Below are 27,767 nucleotides of genomic sequence, written 5' to 3'. Positions count from 1 at the left end.
CTCAATCTCCTGATTTTTAGCATTTTTAAGTAACTAATTTACTAAAAGAACCTTTTGTTCCAGGCCATGATGTCCCTGAGTGAGCTTTCAGAAGCTGGAGTGATTGGATTGGAGGACTATGTGTGGCCTGAAGCGGGACAGCAGGAATGTCACTGCAGTTGCACCCGTTCACGTTTAGCTTGTGATATTGAGTGCACGGAACGAGAAAGAAACGTCAAACCTGAGGGGGGGTTTTGCACTACAAACTGTAATGCTACTCCTTCGAGCCCAGGAGCACACTGGGGCCTACACAATAATCCCAGGTTGCTGCAAGAGTTGAAAGAACTAAATCAAATTGAGGACAGAATTCTGGAAGAGAACTTAAAGATAAGAGAGCTGTGTTGCTCTGAGGAACAGCAGAATGTTCCAATTCAAAACTCAGGCGAGTCAAACCGAGGCAAACCAAACCCAAACAAAGACCGAATAAAGTTCCTGACTGAGCTGGAGAGGGAAAGGAAAGAGGTTGAGAAAATGGAGCAAAGTCTAGCTAGAGAAGAACAAATGAAATTCAAGAATTTAAAGAAACTGCCACAAATATCTTCAAAGACAGGATGCGGTAATCAAAAGAAGAGTACCAGAAAACCTGCGCGAAATCTGATTTCTCATTCACAACCTAACCCAGGTGCCGAGGTCAAAAGCCAATTTGTGTTAACAGAAACAAATTCAAAGTCCAGTGAACTGAGGTACTCTATAAATGGTTTCTATCCAGACTCCAGTCAGGACCGATCTTGCATCAAACGTACTCCAGACAAAATGCCTGCATACGTAAAGGTTGTACGTAGCTCAAAGAAAAAGGCAACCAAAACAGTACCTTCCAAAAAAAATTACTTGCAAGACCAAATTCTTGGTCCGGCTGCAAATAATGCTGTTCCTATGAATGAAGAAAGTAATCCGATAGGTACAAAAGATGACCAGATATTTATTACTCAGCTACAGGATGAAACCTGTATACGATCAGCTAAAATGGAAGAGCAAATTTGTCATGGAATCTCAGGAGGAACCCGTGGAAAAGGCAGCCATGAGATAAATAGTCTAGAATGGGTTGGAACGACAAACGGGTGCCAGGAACAGGCCAGTATTGATGCTAAAGCTGTCCCATTGAATCCAAGAAAGACACACAAACAGAAAAACAACACATCACAGCTTGAGGTTAGCAGAAAAGAAACTCTTGTGCAGGTTACTCATTCATCTGAGAATGAAACCATTGAAAATAATGGAAACTATACAGCTGGCTGTAAAAGCCGAAGAGACCTAACTGTGCAAACTAGGGAAAAGCCAAAACCAGCACTGCGGACTAGTATACCTGTGAAATTGGAAAGGTTTCCGGCTTCTGCATGTTCTCAGCATTCCTTTAGTGAAACTCTTGGAGATGCCGTGATGATGAAGAGTGGCAAGAAAGATCAGCTGAGAGTTCCAGTGCCCAAACCCAGGAAAGCTATTAAGCTGTGCCAAACCAAAAGGTACCCAAAACAGTGTTTGGAAAATTCCAGTGCTTTAAGGAAACCTAGTGAACATCAAGAATTTTCAGACTTTGTGGGAACTTGCCCAGTTTCAAAGGAGCCCAAAATGCAAATGCCTATGAGCGCTAGTGGAACAGACGAACCAAATCCCAGTCCACAGATAGGGAACAAAAATCAATCAGAAGACATCAAAAAGGACCATGTGGGCAAAAACTCTTCCAATCTGTCTGACAGCTCAACAGACATACAGATTGATCAAATAGATTGCAAGAAAGATGATTCTATCACTGAAGCAAGCTCTTTTGTAAATTCTGTTGAGAACAGAAAAATGTGTTTTGGGGAAAAAGACTCCAAACTGGTAGTAAAGTCAGATGTATACGGTGAGGGTAAATGTGATGCGCAACGGATTCTTTTATTTAATGAAGCAAAACTGAAAACCAGTGCAATTGGCAGTAGCAGCTTAGGATCGAGAGCAGATTGCACACCCGAGATATTGCAATCTAATGAATCCAGAAGCATTGAGACTCAGAAGGATTTCTTACATGTAACTGAAGATTCAAGCCATATACATGATTTTCCAAATAAAGACTTGCATCCTGTATTTGAAGACTGTCATGCAAGGGCATCTGTGACACTTAATCCGCCAATCAATACGCACATTTTTCAAGCCTCCTTTATGAAGGTAACCAAAGATTTTTTTTAAAAATAGAACAGATATGTATGCATCATTGTTGTGATGTGATTTATATGAATTCAATTATAGGGCAACAAAGTCTCTCAGAATCTTGAATTTTGGTCCTAATCGGCTAATTTTTTTTTGGAATGAGAACTTGTAAAGACAACAGGGGAAGATTTATGAAGAATGAGTTTATGATTTAAGTTCAAAAGCATGACGAGGAAATCTTCCTCCATGTTAGGATCTCCACAATGAACTGAGCCACTGGGAGCTGAGAAAGGGTACACTTTCTTTTCTCGAAATAGCTCAAAACTGATTTTTCTGCACACTTCCAAAAATGAGTGATATTATAATATAGATTGAGGGGACTAACCAGAATGAGGCAACCTTAATTTGCAGTATCAAGTATCCTTGTTATAAATGCTGCATAGTACTAAGAGCTTGGAGAGGAAAAAGGAGAGTTTATCTGTTAAATTTCCCAACTTATACCGAAAATTAGAAAATCTGTCTAGAGTGAGCTGGTGGTAGAATCTGGAACATAATGGGCTAGATTTTCGGGGAGCCGTCAGGCGGGGTTTCAGGCATGTTGGGGGGGGGGGGAAATCCCGACTTTGGGGGTCCCGACACCATCCTGCCCAAAACCCCGCCCCACGTAAGTTTCAGGGGCGGCGGGTACCTGCCCCGCACTGGGACCCGCTGAAACCAGGCGGGAAGGGATTAGTGCCAATTGACTGCCTGTTAACCGGTAGTTAACAGGCAGTTTTTAGCCTAATCCCCATTTTGAGGGGTTTCGTGTGGGTTTCCCGACGGCTCCAAACCACGCCACGTTAGAGCAGCGGGCCGTCGGGTTGAATGAGTTGGAGGGGTCGCGATGTCGGTGCTCAGGTGAGTGATGGGTGCATGAGTGTAAAGGTAAGTGTGTTTGGTGTGTGTAAAGAACTTTTACTTACCTTTACTTTAACAGCCTTTCTTCCTGTAGCTGTCGGGAGCGCAGCACTCAGCCGGAACTGAAAGCTGAACGGCTGTGATCTGTCAAAAGTGACAGCCTTCAGCTTTTAGTGCTGCTGAGATTTCTAAATGAGTCTGCGCAGAAAGACTCATCTTAGAAATCAGACTGTCAGTGTTTGACAGCTTCAAACAGCTGTAAAACACTGATATTTCAGCTGTCAGAAATCTTGACAGATGAAATTTCAGTCTGTGACGTCACCTGTTGCCAGGTGGCCCTTAATTGGCCTGCTGAGTCCGCTGGGCGGGCTCAACAAGGTCAATCAAGGGAAAATTGCGCGGATTGGCCGGACGTCGAAGTAGGCGGGTCAGAAACCCGAAAGGGGAAGTCCCACCTTCTTCCCAACAGGTTCGACAAAATCGACCCCAATATTTGAACAGCCAGCATCATCTTGAAACAAAAGCATGCACGCTTTTTAAAAATAAAATCAATACTGCTACCTGTTTGGCTGAGCATCAGCGTAAAAATGCTACAGCTGTGCATTTGGCAGCTTTGACACTGAACTGTTTTTGTGGAGGGCTTGGCACAGCAGGACTGTTGCTACTTACTGAACTAATCCAAAAGAAGCAAATGAATTATTTAAAAAGGAGACTTTTGGAGATTGGAGATAAGTGAGGGTTTTATTTAAAAACTGACACTAATTCATTTTGTTTTACCGTTAAATTGATGCTTCTGATTTGCCATCAGCGATTGCATGTATTGTTCCACAGGCCTGCTGAACTGCAGCATCATACATTTTCTTTTTCTGCCACTTTTTCTTCCCTTCTCTCATCCTCTCCTGAAGGCGCTGACTCCTTGCTGGAGTATGATTCCACAGGTGCCAGATGCCTTCTCACCCAAGTCATCATTTAGTAGTGAGCATTAACAGACTAGTGGACCATGGAGGGGTGGGGGGTGGGGTGAGGGGGGGAACGAGTGCTACCTCAGCATTCTGTCCCCATCCAGCATCCATACACAAACATAGGAACAGGAGTAGGCCATTCAGCCCCTCGAGCGTGTTCTGCTATTCAATGAGATCACGGCTGATCTGTAACCCAACTCCAAGTACCCGCCTTTGCCCCATATCCCTTAATACCATTGGTTAACAAAAAGCTATCAATCTCCGATTTAAAATTAACAATTGATCTAGCATCAGTTGCCAGTTGCAGAAGAGAGTTCCAAACTTCTACCTCCCTTTGTGTGTAGAAGTGTTTCCGAATTTAAATCCTGATAGGTCTCACTCTAATTTTTAGACTATGCCCCCTAGTCCTAGAATCCCCAATCAGCGGAAATAGTTTCTCTCTGTCTACCCTATCTGTTCCCCTTAATATCCTGAAAACTTCGATCAGATCACCCTTTAACCTTCTAAATTCTAGGGAATACAACCCTAATTTGTGTAATCTCTCCTCATAACTTAACCCTTGAAGTCCGAGTATCATTCTGGTAAACCTACGCTGCACTCCCTCCAAGGCCAATATATCCTTCCTAAGGGGTGGTGCCCAGAACTGCTCACAGTACTCCAGGTGTGGTCTAACCAGGGCTTTGTACAGCTGCAGCATAACTTCTACCCCCTTGTAATCTAGTCCTCTAGATATAAAGGCGAACATTCCATTAGCTTTTTTGATTATTTTCTATACCTGTTCATGACATTTTAATGATCTACGTACCTGGATCCCCAAATCTCTTTGGACATCCACTGTTTTTAGCTTTTCACCATTTAGAAAGTACTCTGTTCTACCCTTTTTAGGTCCAAAGTGGATGACTTCACATTTGCCTACACTGAAATCCATTTGCCACAGTTTTGCCCATTCACTTAATCTATCAATATCGCTTTGTAGTTTTATGCTTTCATCTACACTGCCTACAATGCTGCCCATCTTTGGGTCATCGGCAAATTTGGATATATGACTTTCTGTACCATCATCTAAGTCGTTAATAAATATTGTGAATAGTTGAGGCCCCAACACAGATCCCTGTGGGACACCACTGGTCACATCCTGCCAATTTGAGTACCTACCCATTATCCCTACTCTGTCTCTGGCCGCTCAGCCAATTTCCTAACCAGGTCAATAATTTGCCCTCAATTCCATGGGCTTCTATCTGAGATAGCAGTCTCTTATGTGGGACTTTATCAAATGCCTTCTGGAAGTCCATATAAATAACATCCATAGACATTCCCCTGTCCAATACTTTAATCACCTCTTCAAAATATTCAATTAGGTTTGTCGGGCATGACCTACCTTTCACAAATCCATGCTGGCTCTCTCTCTGATTAGCTGAAAATTTTCGAGGCGTTCAGTCACCCTATCCTAAATTATAGACTCTAGCAATTTCCCGACTACAGACTAACTGGTCTATAATTCCCTGGTTTCCCTCTCTCGCCATTCTTAAAAAGCGGAGTGACAAACACTTCAAGAATGGGCTAATGTATAGCAAAAATGAACCCTGGTGGACTTTACTTTACCACTCTCATAATCCTAGGCGCTGAGACAAAGAGCAACATCCATACAGCTTCTGGGGCTGAGATCAGTGTAACTCAGCGCAAGCTAAGGATTGAAACTGGCACCTTCCTGGTCAGTGTGGCTCAGCTCCTCACTGCCGTAACGAGCTGTCATCAGGGGAGCCAAAGGAAGAAAGAGCTTCCATTTATGTCGTACATTTCACGTTCTGAGGACTTCCCAAAGTGCTTCAACGTCAATGAAGTCGTTTTGATGAGTAGTTGGGTTGTAATGTAGGCAAACAAAGCAAACCATTTGTGCACAGAAAGGTCCCACAAACAGCAATGAGATAAATGACCTGTTAATCTGTTTTGGTGCTGTTGGTTGAAGCAGGAATGTTGACCAGGACACCAAGAGGACTCCCCTAATCTTCTTTGAATAGTGCCATGGGATCTTTTTATATCATCCAAAAGACAATTTAAACACTACTTCTAATGAGTCCAGTTTATGTCAAAATGTAAAATTTAAATATGTAGGCCTAGAAATTCAGTTGCGTTCGCCAGCCGTTAACGCCATAAGAGGGGTAGATTTCCAGCACTAGGCGCTTAGCGCCCGGGCGCAGCGCGATCTGCGCCTCGCCCCAACTTCAGTTGACATTTAGCGCCGGCGCAAAGTGTTAGCGCCCGCTCAGCTGCGCGCGCAGCTTATGACGTCATTTCGTCGTGCAACGCTGTTTGTGCGCCCCAAACCGGAAATTCAGTGGCGCCCGCCCAATGTGGGCATGGCGCTGTTAAGAACTGTGAAGTGGAACGCAGTAGAGGCCCTGTGGGCCTCGGGGAGCGCTAATTAAAGGGCACTTTCACTGAACTATAAAGGCCAGCCATTTTGCTGCAATGACTTTAGTGCTTTGGATTTCTGGACACAGACCAAGGAACAGACCTTACTGATTTGGGACAACATAGGAGAGGTATTTTTGGCTTCTGGCCAGAGCTTGGAAATTTGACTCTTTGTGATTTCACTGTTTGCAAGTTCATTATGGGGGCTGCATGGGGCTCCAACCCTCAGTTCCAGCATTATGTGCGAAGGGCTCGCAGACGCTGTGTGAGAGGGCCAGCCATGCCTAGACGCAGAGGGGCCATCAGGCGTCGGCAACGTAGGCCTTACCCACTCAGGGAATACCGGCAGCAGGTGTCCTATCTCACCATGACTGCCGCGCATTGTGTTAAGAGGCTGCGCTTCAGAAGGGAGGTGGTTGCAGAGATCTGCCAGCTGCTTCACAGAGATCTGCGTCCACAGCTGATGTGCAGGACCTCTCTGTCGGTGGAAGTGAAGGTCACGGTGGCTCTGAACTTTTATGCAAGCGGCTCCTTCCAAGCCGCTGCTGGGGACATAGCGAACATCTCCCAGTTCGCCGTGCATCGCTGCATCCGGCAGGTCACCGATGCCCTTTTCGCAAGGAGACACCAATTCATCTCCTTCCCCATGACCCTAGAGAGGCAGGAGCAGCGTGCAGTCGGATTTGCCAGGATCGCCGACTTCCCCATGGTGCAGGGCGCCATTGACTGCACGCATGTGGCTATGCGGGCATCTATCGACAATGCCGAGGATTACCGCAGCCGGAAGGGCTACCATTCCCTTAATGTACAGCTGGTGTGTGACCACAGGCAGCGCATCCTAGCTGTCAATGCCCGCTTTCGAGGAAGCAGCCACGATGCATTTATCCTGCGCCAGACTACTGTGGCTGACATGTTCGAGGCACAGCCTCCACCAAGGGGATGGCTTATTGGGGACAAGGGCTACCCTTTGTGTACATGGCTCATGACCCCGCTCCGCGCACCCAGGACCCCTGCGGAGGAGGCATACAACGAAAGCCATCAAGCCACAAGGAACATCATAGAGCAAACGATTGGCGTCCTGAAGCAACGGTTCCGCTGCCTGGATCGATCCGGCGGATCTCTACAGTATTCGCCGGATAGAGTCTCCCAGTTCGCCGTCGTTTGCTGCATGCTGCACAACCTGGCTATCCGCAGGACTCAGGCACTGCCACCTCACGTTGGGCCACCACCTCAGGAGGACGAGCACGAGGACCATGAGGAGGAGGAGGAGGAGGATGAGGAGTACCAGCCCAGAAGGGAGCCACAAGGTCCAAGGGCCATCCGCCGGCGGCTTATTGAACGACACTTCTAGGCCCCCTGTCAGGGAATGGCTTGTGGCAATGAACGCACCTGAATGCAGCCGCTCCGCAAGCCCTCAGCCGGTTAACGCAACAACCACTTGAAACATGACACCTGGACAAGCTGAATAAATAAAAAGCTTTATTTAACAAACTCAGGGCCCTTCCCACATCACAGATCACAGAATCACAGAAACCCCACAGTGCAGATAGAGGCCATTTCGGCCCATCGAGCCTGCACCGACACATATCCCACCTGATCCCCGTAACCCCTACACCAACACATATCCCACCCTATCCCCGTAACCCCACGTATTTAATCCCCCTAACACTAAGGGTCAATTTATCATAGCCAATCAACCTAACCTGCACATCTTTGGACTGTGGGAGGAAACCGGAGCACCCGGAGGAAACCCACGCAAACATGAAACAGAAAAACAGACAAGACCCCCAAAAAACAGTGAAAAACATATCTCACTCCCACAACCTGGGGAGGAATAACAAAACTTGTCAATCCAATTGGCCTTCATCTTCGGCCTTTCCAAAATAAGCCCCCCCCCCCCCTCCAGAACACAAACACCCCCATATAAAAAAAACAGTTGGCCACACCCTCTACTTGGTGTGCCGAGAGGGCGAGTCCTTGTGCAGGCTTCTCCGGCCCCTGCCCGACCTGTTGCTCCGCCTCAACCTGGGCCCTGTGGGTGTTGGAAGGCTGGGGGAAGGCTCCTGAGGGGCACCAAGCGTATCGGCAGATGCCCTTGGGGGTCGGCCTAGACGAGGCTGCTGACTGCTGCAGCTGTGGCTGGGCAGCATCAGTCTCTGCAGCAGCTCGTCGCACCTTGGCTGGGGGAGTGGCAGTGGCGGCTGCAGCAATGGGGGCAAGCTGGCTGATGCCAGGCGCTCGCTGGTCGCCAGAGACACAGGCACTCGGCCGGGCTGGCACTGCAGCAAGCGCAGCAATCTGGTGGAGGCCAGACCGCTGTGCTGCAGCAGGGCGGCGGGTGCCCTGTCGATGCTTCCGTGTCACAGCGAGTGTGGCAGAAGTGAGTGCCCGAACTGCCCTGTTCTGTGCCCGCATCAGATCAGCCAGTGTCTGCACGGCACCACTCATGAACTCGCGACTCGCGTCCTGTGCTGCCGCGAGTTGGTCGACACCCCTGGCCTGTGCTGCAACGAGTTGTTCCACACACCTGGCCTGTGCTGCCGCGAGTTGTTCCACACCCCTGGCCTGTGCTGCCGCGAGTTGTTCCACACCCCTGGCCTGTGAGTCCCCGAAAGCGGCCACACTATGAGCCAGGGACTCAATGGCCTGAGGCAACTGTCCCACAACCCCCATGAACTCGTTGTGGCGCCGCTCGGAGGCCGCGGACATTTCATCAAGGAGGCGCACCTCCTGGGCGAGGACCGTCTCCGGACTGGAGGGCGGACTCTCCATCTGGGGAGAATGCCGCCGAGCTGCCCGACCCTTCCCGCGTGCCTGGACGCCACTGGGCCCAGGAGCTGTGCCCCCCTGCAACACTTCCCCCCTCTGGGGTGAAGGCCGCCGTGCTGCCCGACCCTTCCCGCGTGCCTGGACGCCACTGGGCCCAGGAGCTGCACCCCCCTGCAACACTTCCCCCTGGCTCTCCTCCAGGCAAGACGTGTCCCCTCCATTGCCATCCCCTGGCGCGGATGAGGGTTCCCTCGATGTGCCGCCTTCCTCTTGGCCCTCGACGTCCTCCTCTTCCAAGGGACTGGCACACTCAGCTTCATGGACCTCCTCCTCACCAGCTGAAAGCAGGAAGGCACAAGAGTAGCTTTAGAGTGAGGACAGGGCGTCAGCGAGGGAGGCATGAGTGGTGGCATTATGCGCATTGGTCGGACAGTGGCAAAGGATGTAGATCTGAAGCGTAAGGGGAACGAAAGAGGTCCAAACGGTCATGTCCTTACCATTGGGGCCCAGCACAGGGTCAGCATCTCCAACAGCAACGGGGCCAACCACCCGGACACGCATGAGTCGAGCCATGCGCTCCTCCAGGTCGCTGAGCTCCTGGAACTGGCCACGGCCTCCCCCGGTGACATTCCGGCTCTTCATATTCTTCGCCAGCTTGGCCTGCAAGAGAAAGGACGGCCTCTAAGTACAGTGTGTTGCCCTGTTGTTGTGTGCACTGCCTCCCATGGTCGAATAGCTTGGCCAGTGTGTTGCCCTGTTGTTGTGTGCACTGCCTCCCATGGTCGAATAGCTTGGCCAGTGTGTTGCCCTGTTGTTGTGTGCACTGCTTCCCATGGTCGAATAGCTTGGCCAGTGTGTAAAGTGCAGAAAGTGCTATTGATGATCATGCCAGTGCCATAGCTGCGGGAGGAGGGATGGCCATTAGGCCTTTGAGGTCCCTTTGCCCATAATGTGAGGTGCACATGCAAGGATGAGGAGGACACTGGAAAGGGTACTCACCCTGACCATCCGAGTGAGGTCGTTGTACTTCTTGCGGCATTGTTCCGCACTCCTGGGGACATCGCAGGTGGATGACACCCTGTGGGCGATTTCCCTCCAGGCTCTCCTGTACTGCCTCCTGGGAGCCTTCTTGCCACTGTCCGGGCACAAGATCTCTCTTCTCTTTTCAAAAGCCTTAAGCAGCACCCACAAAGCATGCTCTGAGAAGCGCTGCGCTCGTTCACGGGCCTTCTGCATGGCTTCAGGCGCTATTTGGGTCCACCAGCAGTGTTCAGGCCTAGCTGCAGGGCTCCACTATCCAGGGCGTGGCAGCAGACCAAGTCGACCCTTCCCCCTTTAAGAGCTGGCCGGTGTCAGGGTGTCTGCTGTCAATCAAAACATGACCGCACCTGCGCTGCGCCCGGCCTCGGCGTTATCAGTCCGCATCGCCGGCTTAGCGCCTGAAGATAGCAGTGCAACGCCAGTTTCAGCGCTCGCCCAAACTCCTTGGACAAATCTACTGAATTTCGGCGAAGTGGCCTACACTCTCCGGCGGGCGCTAACTTTAGCGCCCGCCCGACTTTAGCACACCAAAAGTGGCGCGACTGAATTTCTAGGCCGTATTCTTTTAATTTCAGTGAATTTTTGTGCTCAAGCCGACAGATTTCTGTACTGGGGAATGGAACAATTTCCCACTTTTGGGATTCAATGTAGCACTTTTAGGTTAGGTAATGCAAAGTTGAGCTACTTCTGCTTTTCTCAACAATAATCCCAGACTCTGAAGCATACCAGTCAGACTCCATTTCCCCACATGATATATTTTTATGACTTCTGGATGAAGTTAAACATTTGTGCCAAATTGTTGGCAGTTTTGTGCTTTGGGCGCATGTATATTATGAGTTGAGTTAAGATTGCTCAAAGCACATTAGTGTGGAGATCCTTGCAGCTGGCAATGTGAGAAGCTATTCCATTCTGTCATTTTAGAATGGAAATAGAGCCAGGAAAATGTGCTAACCCACACCTCCACCCTGTCCAGCTGACATACTTATTCTTCTATTTTTCCAAGATTCCAAAGGTTTGATGGGTTGTAAACCCGGTAGAGCTAACATGGGTGGGGGGTGGGGGTCGGAATTTGGGACTTAGAGAAGATACACTTGTTTTATGACATCTTTCATTTCTGCCATGAATTTTGCTGGAAGCAAGGGAACGTGAAACGGTAAGTCTGTCCCAGCTAAGCTGCAGCCATTGCAAATAATGGATTTAGACCAGGGTGACTTCTTAATTCCTGAATCCCATCATTTACACCCTAGCCTCTGCCCGCCTAATTTATGCCGCTATTAAATAGAGGTAACGTAGAACAGCAGCTGAGAAAGGCCGATGCTGGAATCATTGAGCTGTTAAATAGAGGCACATAACTTTACTTTGGATTGGTATTTTGATTATATTTCTTTGATCTTTATTTTGGAGGCTCCAAGCTTCCTTTAGAAGTCTTCTGAAAAACTGTTTCTTGCTTGGGGAGTGTCCCAAAAATTAAGGGGAAGGATGCAAAATGATTTCCCATTGCGATTCCCATCTTTGGGCTAGAAATTTATCTCCTTACCGACACTCTGTAACACCATGAAATGGCGATAAAATGGCAGCTGCTGCTCTTTCGCCATACTGCTCTCCCCCTTTGCACTGCCGGTAACTGGCAACACCCTGGGGAAAAAATGGTGGCGTGGTGATGTGAATCGGCGTGCAACGCCGACTTAACGTCACCAACGCGAACTTCAACCCCAGCGCTGAATTCAGCACTGGGTCCTCCGTGCAAGCAGGCTGAAAGTGGCAATGTCTGCAGCTCTTAAAAGGACACACACATTATTCAGGTAAGTTTGAATTTAAGGGTTTGGACTGTTCTTTAAAAACTTTTATTGAAGTGGTGGCTTGCTGCAATAGATGTGAAAAGTTTTTAAGTGTGTAGGGAGCGCTGCTGGATGCTTACAAGGGCTTGGATGGTAAATGAAGGCCTTTGAGAAGACAGAACATGCTGCGAATACTCAACAGCTCATACAACATCTGCGGAGAGAAAAACAGAGTTCACGTCTCAGGTCGACATGCTGCCTGACCAGCTGAGTATTTCCAGCATTTTATGCTGTCATTTCACATTTACAGCATCTGTTTGCAGAGGGAAGAGGAAGATGCAGAAGAGGAAGATACAGAAGAGGAGGAAGCCGAAGAGGAGTAATCAGACTGAAGGATGCATCCCAGACAGCCCCTTTGTGGCCGGGATATCCGGGATGGAATCATCTGCCTGCGGTCCCACTGGCTGGGCAGGCTGCCTCCTCTTGTTGACCCACTGGCTGGGCAGGCTGCATTTCTTGGGTGTGTGAAATGAAGAAGGCACAAGGGTGGAGTTGTGGTGAGGTGAGGTGAGGGTGGGAAAGCAAGAGGTGCATGCCAGAAGGAGGATAACGTATGAGGATACCAGCATGTTGTATCCTTTCAGCCCCGCCACTGGCCAAGGGCTCACCCATGCCACTGCCAAGAATGGCTTGCACCGTCTCCTCTAAGGGGGTACGGTGAGGCTAGGAATGGGAGATGTGCCTCGTCAATGGTGTAGATTGTTGGTAAACGAGTGTTTGGGGGTCGTGCATTGAGCAGTGTGTGAGGCTAGTGGTGCAGTTGGTAGGAGATGGCTTTTGAAGATGCATTCACTGACCTTGACCAGTGGTCTGAGGTCATGAAGCTTCTTTGGGCACCGGAGCCAGGTGGTGGGGGGGGAGGCGACACTGCTGGCAGTGACGGCCTTGGTGATGAAATCCCACATTGTTCTTTCTGGAAGGCCTCATGGCCCCTGTGGGTAGAGGGCGGCTCTTGCAGTGTTGACCCCCTGCACAAAGCTGGAGTGCTGCGTGTGAGACCCTCGGTGCCCCTTCCCTGGCTTGCTGAGCCATTTGTGTTAGTGCTGAGGCAGTTTTCCCATTGTTGAGGTGAGGAAGGTAATGCAACTTTAACAGCTGAATGTTCACATTTGAAACTTCTTTTAAATGTTGAATATTTTTTAAAAGGCAGAAAGGGCTGAAAAATGTATTGATTCAGTGTGCATGGCCCCTTTAATTCTCAGAACTCTTCATTGTCCACAATTCCTTGTGAGCTCCACAGCTTCACTCAGAGGCTGTGGGAAGCGGCAACACCGGAAGGTGAGCGCTGTGCCAATCTCCATGCCCCCCAGACCAATTTGACTCGGTTAACGTTGCATCCATTTCCAGCAGCCGTTAATTGCACTTTGCTGGCAAACACAAATTTTTCCCCCTTGGTCTTTTATTTGTTGGAAGAGGAAGAGGAGGTGGAACAGCAGCACCCCAGGAAGACATGCTTGGAACGTAGCACTGCAGGAGATCCAGACTCTCCTGTGTATAGCCAGCCACTGGAGTGTATAGACCCAGAAAATGATTCCTCAACATATCCATGGAGTTATATATCATGAGTCCTCTGTATTTTATAGCACATGTGCATAAGTTCCTGGAGCTGCTACTCAACTCCAGAAGGCACTGCATTCTAGAGGAACCCCTCTGATAGTGTCACAAAGGATGGAATTGGTCTCTGCCATCATTGCTACCATCTGACGCACATCTTCAGAGTCTTTGCAGTACCTTCGTATGGTTGTATTGCTCTACATGCATTTATCCTTTCATGGCAGGACCCCTGAGAGCATTGTCTGCATGTTCAACAGCCAGGATCTAACATCTCCTACTGCTCAGGTACATCATGCTCCACCTCCATTACCTGTAACTTCCTTGTGAGTTGTGAATCACCCTGAGTTAACTTATCTGAGCTGGTGAGTGCAAGTGACATGGTTATAGCTGGTGAGTGCAAGTGACATGGTTCATGATGGACTGGGCAATTCCTGCCTGCAGTGCCAAATGGTGAAGGTTCCTTCTCTCTCTTTACAGCATCTTTCTTGCTTTTGGCTTCTGTGGAGATAAAAAGAATGAGAAATGTAATGAGTTTCCTGTTGTCCACCTTTTCATTCCTGTTAAGCTTATGTAAGGGTCTCCTCAGAGTATGAGTCTCAAAAAAGAGAAACCGTTTCTGATCTTTGACCATTAGCACATGATCAGCACAAACTATCTGTGGGTGCAGGTCTTCCCATGTCTCCATCCCTTACAGCAGTAGCTGAATGAGTTCCCAGGATTTGATTTGCCCGCTACTCCTGCTGTCTCTCCCCCTGTTGCCTGCCTTTCTTGGGAATTTTGTGCAATCTTTTCCTGTATAACAAAAGAAAGCTTGTTCTTGTCAGAGACTCACTGCAGATTTTGACAACTATTTGACAATTCTCATCACTTCTGTTATAGCATTCCCACTGAAGTAATGAATCTTCAACAGGCATGCATGCATACATTGTAGGATGCTGTATGCACTTAATTGAAGTCTTTCATGTACACGTATCACATTAGATCATTTAGTGCACAGGGTGATGCCCGTAGAGTTGTGAATGCACTTTTAGGGGAGATATAGGTCTCCTGTCTGAAGTGTTCAAAATATAAATTAACGGCAGCTTGAACCATCAGACCTCCCTTTGCTGACGTTGTGAGGTCTTTAACCCTTATTCTGCTTTGGGGAAGGTTCCTGGGAGGTTATGGTGTTGCCACTCATTCCTGTGCCACTTCCTTCCAAATGGCCCTGGCTGCTGTGTTGCCAGATTTCTTTCCACCCACGCCCATCATTCCATCCTTTCCCACCCTGTGTCTAATTTCTCTCTTCCTGGTTCATTTTTGATCCATAATTTGAAATTGCTGCATGCTGGTACTGCTTTAAGAGCAGTCCAGCTTGAAGAGCAACATTTTCATCTATACCAGAGATTCCTCCTCCCGGTTCTCCCCTCCCAATTAATTTCCTCGGTCTCCCAGCATAACTGGACATAAGGTTTTGACCCACCCAATATATTTAAATTTGCCGACCTTGGAATTTATGATGGGGTTTAGCTTTATGATGGTGGTTGGGCAGGAGTCACACTTCACCAAACTCATGACAAACGATTGTGCGATTTGCAATTTCTGGAACTCTATTTTGTTCCATTTTTTGTATAAAACTGGTAACCATGACCCACCCAATGTACTTACTACTGACACATATTCCTCCATTTAAAAAAAATGTGAATTGCAAACTGGATGCACTTTTAATAGTCCACCCACTATACAGCCCAACTTAAAGCTCAGAATACCATAAATGTTAAGAGTGGGAAATGATTACAGACTGTTAACATGTTTATTTTCTGTCTCTGGCAGGTCTGTGATTATAACACACCAATTGTATTAGACACTGGCTCTGGTCTGATGAAAGCTGGCTTTGCAAATCAGGAATTACCAACTACTATATTTCCAACAGTAATTGGACGGCCCAAATATGAGGTAAATATTGCTGACAATCAGCTCACTGTGAAGCACCCAGACTAATCATAAACTTTAATAAGCACATTTTATGAAAGAAAGAGCCTTTAAACAGTGCCAGATTTTGCAGCATACTTAACATCAGCCTTTATTGGAACTAGCTTTTATGTTAAAGAAAATTACTGTACTATAAATCTGCTCCCGTTTACTGGTTTCTCAAGTAGCTTTTGAGAACTTACCCATAAAACATAATGAGGTTAGCAATTAACGGCCTTAGTTTGACAAGACCTGTTACATGATGCCACAGTACCTTCCTGGTTAAATCTACTGATAACTCTTCTGAAAAGTTTGCTTTGCCTAGCCATTTAAAAAATGTTATTAACAAATTCTATTTCTTAATTTAAAAGTTGTTTGAATTATCTGTTAATTACAATTGAAATTGTGCAAAAAATGTGTCATTTTATTAAAATTGCTTAATTTGAATGACTGGATAATTTGATTTGTTTTTGAATGAAAATGACTTTGAATCAACAGGAGTAGGCTGAACGACTCCTCATCTTTAGTCATTTGAATCTACATCTAATTTCACCATACCCCATCTCCTCCAATTTCCCTGGTCTTTTTTCTCCATAGAACCTGTCCCATCTACATTCACAGCCATTTCTTTGACGTTGCTATCACTCAAGGCCTGGTAGCCTCCAGCTTCACAATGATGAACACGGTTGATTGAAATGGATTGGGCTTCCCGCTTGCAGGAATGGGCAGACGTTCACCAACTCTTTCACCATATTCATCCTCTTGCCTGCCTCTAACTCCTCCACCCTCTCTTTCTATCCCGAGGGGGGGAAAATCTCATAACTTCCATATCAGCGCCCAATGACCTCAACTTTTTGCACATGCACTGCCATTGATCTGAATCAAATCTGCTCAATAACTCTCAATCTGCCTTGCATATGAACAATGACAGACAGGTAAAAACCCTGTGGTCCATTGAGCTTGTCCCACACAATTGCGATACCTTGTGAATCACAACTATACTCTCCACCCCACCCAAAACCATGTGATCTCTGGGAGAGGCTAAAAAAAAACAGGCCAATTTGGGGGGGAAAATCTGGGAAATTCTTCTCCGACCCATCTAGGCGATCGAAACTAGTCCAGGAGATTGCTCTGGCCCTGAATTCCCTGCAGTACCCACCTTCTGTAAGAGGTGCTCTCCGCATCAGCCAGAAACAGGTCCAGCTCTCACTTGAAGGAATTTCATCTTTGATTTTTTTTTTATTCTCACCAAGTGATGATCTACCAGCCTCACCAATCCATGATATAACAGCTAGCTCTGTGCTTTCAAGTCTGTGGGCAGAGTGTACGAGTCCCACCTGGCTTCGTACTTCCAGATCTTTCTGGACCACCATAAGCCTCTTCCTTTCCATGGCTAAAAGCTCCTGTTGCTTCAACATCACTCTGGAGGGCAAGGACAGCCCAAATCCCATTCTCACTATCAGGAAACACCTCTTCCATCCGCCCTTCTCTGCAACCTCCAACCTCAGCTCTGATTCAAGATGCGAGAAGCTAATGAAGTTGTTTGTTTCACAAACAAGGCCACCTGCTCAGCCTCCTATGCCTCCTCCACCCTCTCCTATTTCAAAACTTGTGTCCCTCATGTACTCTGCAGATTCTCTCCGCATTTTAACTCCAGGCATGGAACAGCGAGCAGTGGACAAAACGTCTGCCCATTCCTGCAAGCGGGAGGCCCAATCCATTTCAAGGACTGGGCCTCGTTGCCATGCCACTGACGAGCTGCATGCCCCAAATAGGCATCCTGCTGCAGTTCACCAGCTCCAGCCCGGTGCAATATAGCGCTTTCCAGTGGCCAACCTAGCCTGCAGCAAGGTGTAGGAGGGAGGTGAATGCAGGGGGTGGCCATTCTTCCTCGTCCAATTTCATTCTTCTGATTCTAGATTATGCTCCTGCCCCCTCAAGACCAGCTGCAGAGTCCCATCTCTGTCCTCTGAAATTCCCTTTTTAAAACATTTTGGGGGTGAACTTCATCTTGGGCGATTGCGCATAATGGAGGATAGCCCATCCTTTTGGGAAAGAAAATCGGGCAGAGTGTTAAACGGACTGCCTATTTTGCACAATCGCTCAAGAGGAACTTCACCTGCCTCGCCTTCAAAATCTTCCTGAAAGATTTTTCACCTGTATCTTTTGGTCTCTATTTTCTTACTGTCATCCACTTGTACCCCTTCTGAAATGCACTGAGACATTCTTCTATGGGAGGGGCATAGAAACATAGAAGATAGGAGCAGGAGTAGGCCATTCGGCCCCTCGAGCCTGCTCCGCCATTCAATGTGATCATGGCTGATCATCCAAATTCAGTACCCCGTCCCTGCTTTCTCCCCATACCCCTTGATCCCTTTAGCCTTAAGAAATATATCCAACTCCTTCTTGAATATATTTAATGAATTGGCCTCTACTGCCTTCTGTGGTAGAGAATTCCACAGGTTCACCACTCTCTGGGTGAAGAAATTCCTCCTCATTTCTGTCCTAAATGGCATACCCTTTATCCTTAGACTGTGTCCCCTGGTTCTGGACTCCCCGACCATCGGGAACATCCTTCCTGCATCTAGTCTGTCCAGTCCTGTTAGAATTTTATAAGCTTCAATGAGATCCCCTCTCATTCTTCTAAACTCCAGCGAGTACAAGCCCAATCGACCCAATCTCTCCTCATACGTCATTCCTGCCATCCCAGGTATCAGCCTGGTGAATCTTCGCTGAACTCCTTCCATGGCAAGAACATCCTTCCTCAGATAAGGCGACCAAAACTGCACACAATACTCAAGATGTGGTCTCACCAAGGCCCTGTACAACTGCAGCAAGACATCCTTGTTCCTGTACTCAAAGCCTCTCGCTACGAAGGCCAACATACCATTTGCCTTCTTAACCGCCTGCTGCACCTGCATGCTTACCTTCAGTGACTGGTGCACAAGGACACCCAGGTCTCGTTGCACTTCCCCTTCGCCCAATCTATTGCCATTCAGATAATAATCTGCCTTCCTGTTTTTGCTACCAAAGTGGATAACCTCACATTTATCCACGTTATATTGCATCTGCCATGCTTCTGCCCAATCACCCAACCTGTCCAAATCATCTTGGAGTTTCTCGGCATCCTCCTCACAGCACACACGCCCACCCAGCTTTGTGTTGTCTGCAAATTTGGAGATATTACATCTAGTTCCCTCGTCTAGATCATTAATATATATTGTGAATAGCTGGGGTCCAAGGACCGATCCCTGCGGTACCCCACTAGTCACTGCCTGCCACTCGGAAAACGACCCGTTTATTCCAACTCTTTGCTTTCTGTCTGCCAACCAGTTTTCTATCCAAGTCAATACCTTGCCCCCAATCCCATGTGCCTTAACTTTACACGCTAACCTCTTATGCAGGACCTTATCGAAAGCCTTCTGAAAGTCCAAATATACCACATCCACTGGTTCTCCCTTATCTATTTTACCAGTTACATCCTCAAAAAATTCCAGTAGATTAGTCAAGCACGATTTACCTTTTGTAAATCCATGTTGACTTTGTCCGATCCTGTCACTGTTTTCCAAGTGCTCAGCTATTACATCCTTTATAATGGACTCTAGCATTTTCCCCACTACTGATGTCAGGCTTACCGGTCTGTAATTCCCCGTTTTCTCCCTACCACCTTTTTTGAATAGTGGGGTAACATTAGCTACCCTCCAATCCATGGGTACTGTTCCAGATTCTATCGAATGTTGGAAGATGATCAGCAATGCATCTACTATTTCTAGGGCCACTTCCTTAAGTACCCTAGGATGTAGATTATCAGGCCCTGGGGATTTATCGGCCTTCAGTCCCATCAATTTCCTTAACACCATTTCCTTACAAATACTGATTTCTTTCAGTTCCTCCCCTTCTTCAGACCCTATGTTCCCTGACATCTCTGGGAGGTTATTTGTGTCTTCCTTTGTGAAGACAGAACCAAAATATGCATTTAATTGGTCTGCCATTTCTTTGTTACCCATTATAAATTCCCCTGATTCTGACTGCAAGGGACCGATGTTTGACTTCACCAATCTTTTTCTCTTCACATATCTATAAAAGCTTTTACAGTCAGTTTTTATGTTCCCTGCAAGCTTACTCTCATATTCTATTTTCCCCTTCTTAATTAATCCCTTTGTCCTCCTTTGTTGAATCCTAAACTGCTCCCAATCCTCAGGTTTACTGCTTTTTCTGGCCAATTTATATGTCCTCTCCTTGGATCTTATGCTATCCCTAATTTCCCTTGTTAGCCACGGTTGAGTCACCTTTTTTGTTTTATTTTTATGCCAAACTGGGATGAACAATTTCTGTAGTTCATCCATGCAGTCTTTGAATGCTTGCCATTGCCTATCCACCGTCAACCCTTTGAGTGACATTCCCCAATCAATCCTACCCAACTCGCGCCTCAGACCATCATAGTTTCCTTTATTTAAATTCAGGACCCTAGTCTCTGAGTCAACTACTTCATTCTCCATCTTAATGAAGAATTCTACCATATTATGATCGCATTATATAATTGTAATTGTAAGGCCAATTTTTCCAAATTCACGCTGCCCACAAATTTACAAATGGATGGTAATCCTGGCAGTGTGAACTTGGAAAATTACCCTGTAATATCTGAACGCAACAGCCTGTCTCTAATGTCAAAGCAACCTGTTCACCTGTTTTACAGTTCTGTTTGTTTTGTCTTCAGAATGTTTGTAGTGGGAGGAATCAGCCGGATGTTTACGTTGGCCATGATGCTCAGCACATGCGAGGCGTTCTTTCCTTGCACTACCCATTGAAACATGGAATTGTGACCAACTGGGATGAAATAGAAAAAGTACGCTTGGGTGAACCAGACTTTACTTTGAAAGCTATAGGTTTCAGAATATTTACCAGATATTTCTCCAAAGCTTAATGGGTAAAGACCCTTACCCATACAGACCATAAGGCCCCAGGTTTGGTACCCTGGTGTTGCGTTAGCTGGTCTCAGCCAGGGCAGCAGTTGGGGTGTTATAACTGACCAGAGTTAGCAAGCTGGATAAAATCAGTCAGGGTCCCCACTCTTGATTGCTACCTGCGCATCCCGGCTGTAAAGTGCATGGATGTGGGCATTTGAGGGTGGAAATTCCAATTGGTGAAGTTCACATACAATTGCAAAGCTATCTTGTGCTACATGGCTGTGAGTATCTAATTTTAAATGGCTTGACAACTGTGTAAAAATAGTGCACCTAAGAATCTACAAGGGAATTAAGCTTTCTTTGAACTTCAACAATTAAAATTTCTACAATTAGGATTTGGACTCAGCCATGATCTCCACCGCCCCCCGCCCCAACAGTAGAATAGCCAGCCAATGCTCAACTCGAGGCATAGCCATTTGGATGAGGTATTGGACAGCTGTGGTCACCCATTTGAACCATAGCCCAGTGAAAGTCAATGCCTTTGAGAAATGGGGAGCATATAATGTAAGCATAACAGATTGAAATTTAGATTTGATTCTAGCGTTTTTATGTGGAATGCTTAATTTGGCTCTTGAGTTATCTTACGTATGCCAACTCAGTTAACCCATTTAACTCTTGGCTCACTCCAAGGTGTCGTAGGTACTGACACTATAGGGTTAATGTAGCTGAGAAAAAGGAGAACTTCTGAAATATGTTCAGAGCCTTGGCCCTTGGTTGAACTGTTGACTTTGGGAGGACTCTTAACAAGATACTATTTTGGCTACAATTAATAATTTTTTTACACACTGCTTCGTTGCTAACCTCTGAACACACCTTGAATGAATCATCTGCAGTATTCTTCTAGTTGTCTTGCTGTTTTGACTTTGGTTAACATCTTGCATGCAGTTACACAATTGTACTATAATTCTTTTAACTGCCACAATCACTGCTTGACTCCTCTCTGAACTGATTTTGAATGCAACCTAACACTTGGTTTATAAGTATCTTTCTTATGAAACTTCTCTTTACTTCTGAATTAAACTTCTGAACACTAACTTCCAGAATCAAGGCAAGACTCTCCCCTTTTTAGTTTATCTGATTCATTTAATCCCTCTTCAGTGAATTTAGACATTTTACTAAAACTGTACAGCCATACTTATCCAAATAAGCATTTATCATTTTGAATAATCACTTTATTGTCAATAAATTTAGCTGCAAACTTCTGCTGTTCAAAAGGATTCTTGATCTAGAAAGCCTTTGCATGCCAAAGTCCCCTCAAAGCCAACAGTTCAACCAAGGGCCAAGGCTCTTTGAACACATTTCAGAAATTCTCCTTTTCCTCAGTTACATTAACCTTATAGTGTCAGGTTAACACAGCTTTTCTTACAACTGGATTAAAAATACATTTTAAAATGTTCTTCTTCTACCTTTCTTTAAACCTACATTACAGCCAAAACTGTAAATTTTACATGAAGTAGTTTTGTATCACATGATTTTCAGAAGTGATTTTTTTTTTTTTACATGTTCCACTCTCCCAAGTAGAAAATGTAGCCACCCTTCATCTACTCATCTACTCTGCTAGGGTTCGATGATGTAGAGTGAGAGGAGGCTTGTGTGGAGCATAAACACCGGTGCAGACCAGTTGGGCTGACTGGCCTGTTTCTGTGCTGTAAATTCTATGGCCTAGAAATTGGGTTGGGGCGCCAAAGTGGCGCAAAAGTCGGCTAAGCGCAGGATTTAGCGCAGCGATCGGTGTGATACCGATCGCCAGAAATTCAGTTTCAGTGCCGCTCGAGGGACACGGCGCTCCGCGTCCCTCTTAGGGCGCTGAAACTGATTATCGCAGCGCCACATGCTGCGGCACGGCACGCTGCGGTACTGCAGGCCTTCCTCCCACTGTTAAGGGGGAGGTGCCTGCAACAGTGCGATCCCCGCTCGTGAGTGCCGGCAAATGAGCCCGGCACCAAGGAGAAGTGCCGGGCTCGCGGGAAACAGCCGGCAATGCCGCGGGGGGGGGGGTTAGGAGGCCGGGGACGGAGGTGCTGGCAGGCGGCCGCCGAAAAAGCAGCCGCCCCGCACCTCCACCTTAACTTGCGCCGCTGCCGGCACAGTAAGGCCCCGTGAACCGGGCGCGGGTAGCGAGCGGCGCAACTGCGGCGTTCGCTACCAAATATCACGAACGGGGCACGAATGGGGCGCTGCGCACACCGATGACGTCATCGCGGCGGCGCAGTGCAAATGCCTAACGCCACCATTAGCGCCCCTACTGAATATCGCCGGAGACGCAGCCAGTGGCGTTATAGCCACTGACTGCCTCTTTAGGCGCTAACAGGTGGTGCTACTCACCCAATTTCTCCCCCTATGTAACTTGGTCCATCCCAAAGTAACATAACTGAAATGATCAGCTCTGGCTTTGGTAGAAATATTCTGGAACAGTATGTGAATCTTGTGCTTAACTTTTGATTTTATACAGTGTACATAAATTGATTTCATTATTATGGACCTATTATTATCATTATTATGGATCTATTCAGAAAGCATTCATAAGTATTCCAAGTAAAAATAAATATAATTTATGGCATGGATCAAAATTCAGTACTGCACAGACGTATTTGAAATGGATCAAAATTCACAGATGTATTTTTGCTGTTTACTTTAAACATTGGGCTCGAATTTCCCAGGGCCGTGGAGGCGTGAATGGAGGCGTGTGGGGTGTTAAAATTGCAAAAAGTGGCGGGCAGGCCCAACCCCGCCTGCAGGAGGCGGGATAGGCCCATAACAAGCACTAAATTGCCTCTATAATCCCATTTTGAAAGGCCTTTGTGATTTTAACCCTTTTCCCACGTGAAGCACACCTGCTCTGAAACACGACAGTGAAACCTGGCGGGAGCACAATTGGATTGCTGACTATTCGCTGCAGCTCCACCATTAAATAGGATATTTGATCAGCCATCATTTGCAGGTGGCAGGACTTTGTTGTCTCAGGTCTGGGGGAACTTTTAGAAGACATAAGCACAGCTGTGGAAGTTTGGAGCCTGACACCCATCTCCAGTGTGACCTCCTGGGAAACCCCTCTCGCCACCTTGACTGAGCGCTTCCTCAACTGAGGCATATACCAGAAGCATGAGAGCCATTTATTTCCTTCCCTTCTTGACATCCGATGAGGACGAAGACCAGCCGCGGCACCAGCAGAACCATGAACAACAACAGCACCAACAACAGGAACGCCAAGCTGCTGCTCACCCACTTGAAGCTGCACAGGCCAGAAGGGGCCAGCGCACGGAAGCCCGTCAGCACAGGAGATACCCCCCAAACAGGGTCTACAGACACAGGGTCAGCTACCTCAACATGTCTGAGCAGCAGTGCCAAAGGCGGCTCCGACTTTCGTGAGAGGTAGTGGGTGACATCTGCGCAATGCTGCAACAAGACCTGGAGCCCAGAGGACCAGGTGGACACCCCTTACCAGTGGCCGTCAAAGTCACCACCGCACTCAAATTTTTTGCCTCCGGCTCATTCCAGGGATCAGCAGCAGACATCAGCTGCATCTCCCAGGCGGCCGCACACACTTGCATCACGCAGGTAACCGATGCCCCCTTTGCCATCACGCACAATCACATCCATTTCACCAAGGATCAAGCAAATGTCATGGCGCGTGCGGTTGGATTAGCTAATCTGGCAGGCTTTCCAAGGGTGCAGGGCGTCGTTGACTGCACACATGTGGCCCTTAAGGCACCCCATCGCAATCCAGGTATTTTTGTCAACCGCAAGTGTAGTGTATGTACCCGTCTACCTTTAAGAGAACTATTGTATGTAACCGTCCACCTTTAAGAGAACTACTTTAGGTGTTGCACTGCTTTGTTGGCTTCTGTATACTGTAATACCGACGGTGACCACACCGGCATATAAGTGCTGTGTCAGGAAGTATTGAGCAGATTCGCCCTGACCTTCGAATAGTAAAGTCCTGTTTTAAGTTACTCTTGGAGTCTGTGTATTAATTAACTAAACAACCCACAGACTTTACAGTGGCGACGAGTCCGATTGTACCCTGCGGCAACAATAATTCTGAAGCAGTTAACGAGCGTCGAGAAGAGGCATCCGCCCTCGTCATTCTGCTGGGAGAAAACTCGAGTCTGCAGAGCTGGAAAGGAGGAAGAATTCAGAGACAAAGACTTCCATCAGCAACAGGCACTGACTGTCCCTTCTGCCACGGTGAGGAGTGAGCCGATCAGCACGAGAAGCAAGGCGGCCACGGTGACTGTGAGTAAGGGAAAAGTAAAAAGAATAACCGGAGGATAAGGGCGGTGCACTCGACCACGGTCGAGGGGGAAAGGAGCCGGACAGAAGTCGGGCCCAGAGGCGCTGAGACTGGGGCAGCGTGGAGCAAGGAAGCCGCGGTACAGACAGGCTGGGGACGCAACGGCGTCGTGAGACAGCTAGACCGCGACCGGCGAAAAAGGCCGGGCAGCGACCGAAGCCACGAAGCGCTGCGACCGGGAGCGTAGGCGCGGGAAGATATAAAAACTCAGCTGCAGCCGGGGAGGGAAGTACCGGACTGCGAGAGGGCTGGGAGGCGCGATTGGGAGCCGAGCGAGCGGGAGAGGCAGAGCCGACCAAGGGAGACTGAGCGAGAGCCAGTCCAGCGGCTGAAACTATTCGCCGTCAACGGGGTGTACCCAGCGCCGGTAGAGCCGAGCGAGCGGGAGAGAGACAGAGCCCGAGCAAGGGGAACTGAGCGAGAGCCAGCCCAGCGGCTGAAACTGTTCGCCGTCAACGGGGTGTACCCAGCGCCGGTTGCCCTGCCGAGAAAAGGGAAAGCACTGAAGCCGACGCGCAGGCTGTGAACCTGAAAGCCAGCGGCCGTCGCCCGTGGGGAAAGTGTACCCCTCCCGCCAGGGGAAGAAACGCGGGAAGCCGCCATTAGGCGGAGAAGAAGACAGAAGCGGGGAACCGCCATTGAAGTGGGCGGGGAGAGAAGATAAGCGCGGGAAACCGCCATTTTCGCGGGAACCGCCATCTTGGGAAAAAAAAAATTTTAAGAAATAATTCGTGGTGTTATCAGGAAGAGAGGAAGATGCCTAAGCGGGGTAACATCAACGATTTTAATTCCGAGGTAGAAGACTGGGCCACGTATGTGGAACGCATTGAGATCTATTGTGAGGCCAATAAAATAGAAGAAGATGACAAAGCTATAACCTTGCTAAACTCGATGGGCGCGAAGACATACGAGCTCTTGAAGCATCTACTAGCACCAGCTAAACCGGCGGATCAGACTTTCGATGAGATTGTGACTGTTCTGAAGGATCACTTGAACCCCACACCGTTGATGTTGGCGGAACAATTCAAATTCTATGTGAGAACGCAAAGGAAAGACGAAAGCAACGCAGAATACTTGGTCGAACTGCGTAGACTAGCGAAACACTGCCAGTTTGGAGGGAATCTGACAGAGGCGTTGCGAGACAAATTCGTGTGCGGAATGTCGAAGGAAGAAACACAAAAACGACTGCTCGAAGAGAACGATCTTACACTTGAGAAGGCTGTCCTTATTGCTGCATCGAACGAAGCCGCAGCGAAAGGAACGGCGGAAATGCAGCTAAAGGCAGCGGCACTCAGGGTGCAGCAAATTACTTCGGGTACAACGAAATGCTATCGTTGTGGGAAGACAACACACGACCAGAACCAATGCTGGTTTAAAAACCAGGAATGTAGGAAATGTGGCAAGCTCGGTCACATAGCTAAGGTATGCCGGTCAGGGAAGAAGACCAACAATAATGAGTCACCACAAAAGAGGTACAGGAAGGTACATGAGGTGACTAGGAAGAGTCGGGAAGAACAGAATTCGGACTCACACTCCAACTGCAAGGAACTGGATAGTCTGAGAATTCACAATGTGAGTAATGAAGCTGACCGACAAGCTATCTGGATCACACTACAGATTGCAAAAGTCCAAGTGAAAATGGAAGTGGACACCGGATCGGCGTTGACGGTCATGAATAAGCATGATTATAAAAAGTTATTCAAGCATATTCCCCTACGGGATACGGAACTAGTATTGAAGACATACACGGAGCACAAAGTATACCCCATCGGAAAGATAGAAGTCAAGGTGAGATACAAGGACAAAGAGCACCAAAGGATGGACCTGTATGTGTTGCCTGAGGGAGGTCCACCACTTCTGGGGCGGGAGTGGATCAGGAAAATAAAGATAGACTGGCATTCACTAAACACCATGACGGTAGATTCCGGAAAGGAAGATGTCAAACCTGAACGGTTGTCCAGAATATTAGACGAAGCTAAAGAGGTATTCCAGCAAGGACTGGGAACACTGCGAGGAATTAAAGCAAAGGTTAAGATTGCAGAACATGCAAGCCCAAAATTTTTCAAAGCCAGATCGGTACCTTACGCGATACAACCTGCTGTGGAGGCAGAACTGGAAGAACTTGAACGATCAGGGGTACTGTCAAAAGTGGACTGGAGTGAGTGGGCCACGCCCATTGTTCCCGTCATGAAGTCTTCACCAAGTAACAAGCCAGGGGGACCGGGGAAGGTCCGCATCTGCGGAGACTTCAAGATCACAGTGAATCCGGTGCTTCACACGGTACAATACCCGCTTCCGCGGATTGAAGATATCTTTGCTTCGTTGGCTGGAGGGAAACACTTCACCAAGATAGACCTGGCACAGGCATACTTACAAATGGAAGCCGAGGAAGAGTCGCGGCAGTACCTCACCATCAACACACACAGAGGCTTGTATCGTTATAATAGACTGGTTTTTGGGGTAGCTTCGGCTCCAGCAATTTGGCAGAGGGCCATGGAGCAGGTATTACAAGGAATTCCAAGCACGCAGTGTTACTTAGACGATATCCTGATTACGGGAGAAGACGAGGAAGAACACCTCACAAATTTGAAACTGGTGCTCACTAGGTTGAAGGAATATGGCCTTCAAGTTAATCGCAAGAAATGTGAGTTCTTCCAAAAACGGATCTCGTACTGCGGTCATGTCATTGACCGAGAGGGGCTGCACAAGTCACCTGACAAGATAGAAGCTGTCGTGAAGGCCCCCGCTCCGGAAAACGTATCACAGTTAAGATCATTCTTGGGGTTGATTAATTATTATCACAAGTTTCTGCCGAATCTATCCATGGTGCTGCATCCGCTGAATGCTCTGTTGCGGAAAGAAGTACCATGGAAGTGGAGTGAGGAATGTAAAAAGGCCTTTCGCAGAAGCAAGGCGTTGA

At 47.6% G+C, this 27,767-nt stretch overlaps 1 protein-coding gene across 1 annotated transcript in view; it reads left to right on the top strand.

Annotated features, from left to right (window-relative positions):
* LOC147112892 (uncharacterized) overlaps window positions 1-27,767 on the top strand; it is a 133,855-nt gene that overhangs the window by 79,800 nt on the left and 26,288 nt on the right. Inside the window, exons 16-18 of the mRNA XM_085997658.1 lie at window positions 64-2,181; window positions 15,449-15,571; window positions 20,304-20,432. Coding sequence (XP_085853784.1) covers window positions 64-2,181; window positions 15,449-15,571; window positions 20,304-20,432 — 2,370 coding nt within the window. The remainder of the gene's footprint in view (window positions 1-63; window positions 2,182-15,448; window positions 15,572-20,303; window positions 20,433-27,767) is intronic.

The sequence above is a fragment of the Somniosus microcephalus genome, chromosome 9 (assembly GCF_052327205.1).
Source record: "Somniosus microcephalus isolate GS21.2 chromosome 9, FLI_Smic_1.0, whole genome shotgun sequence".
Classification (NCBI taxonomy): Eukaryota; Metazoa; Chordata; class Chondrichthyes; order Squaliformes; family Somniosidae; genus Somniosus; species Somniosus microcephalus.
This window is presented reverse-complemented; position numbering and strand designations above follow the sequence as displayed.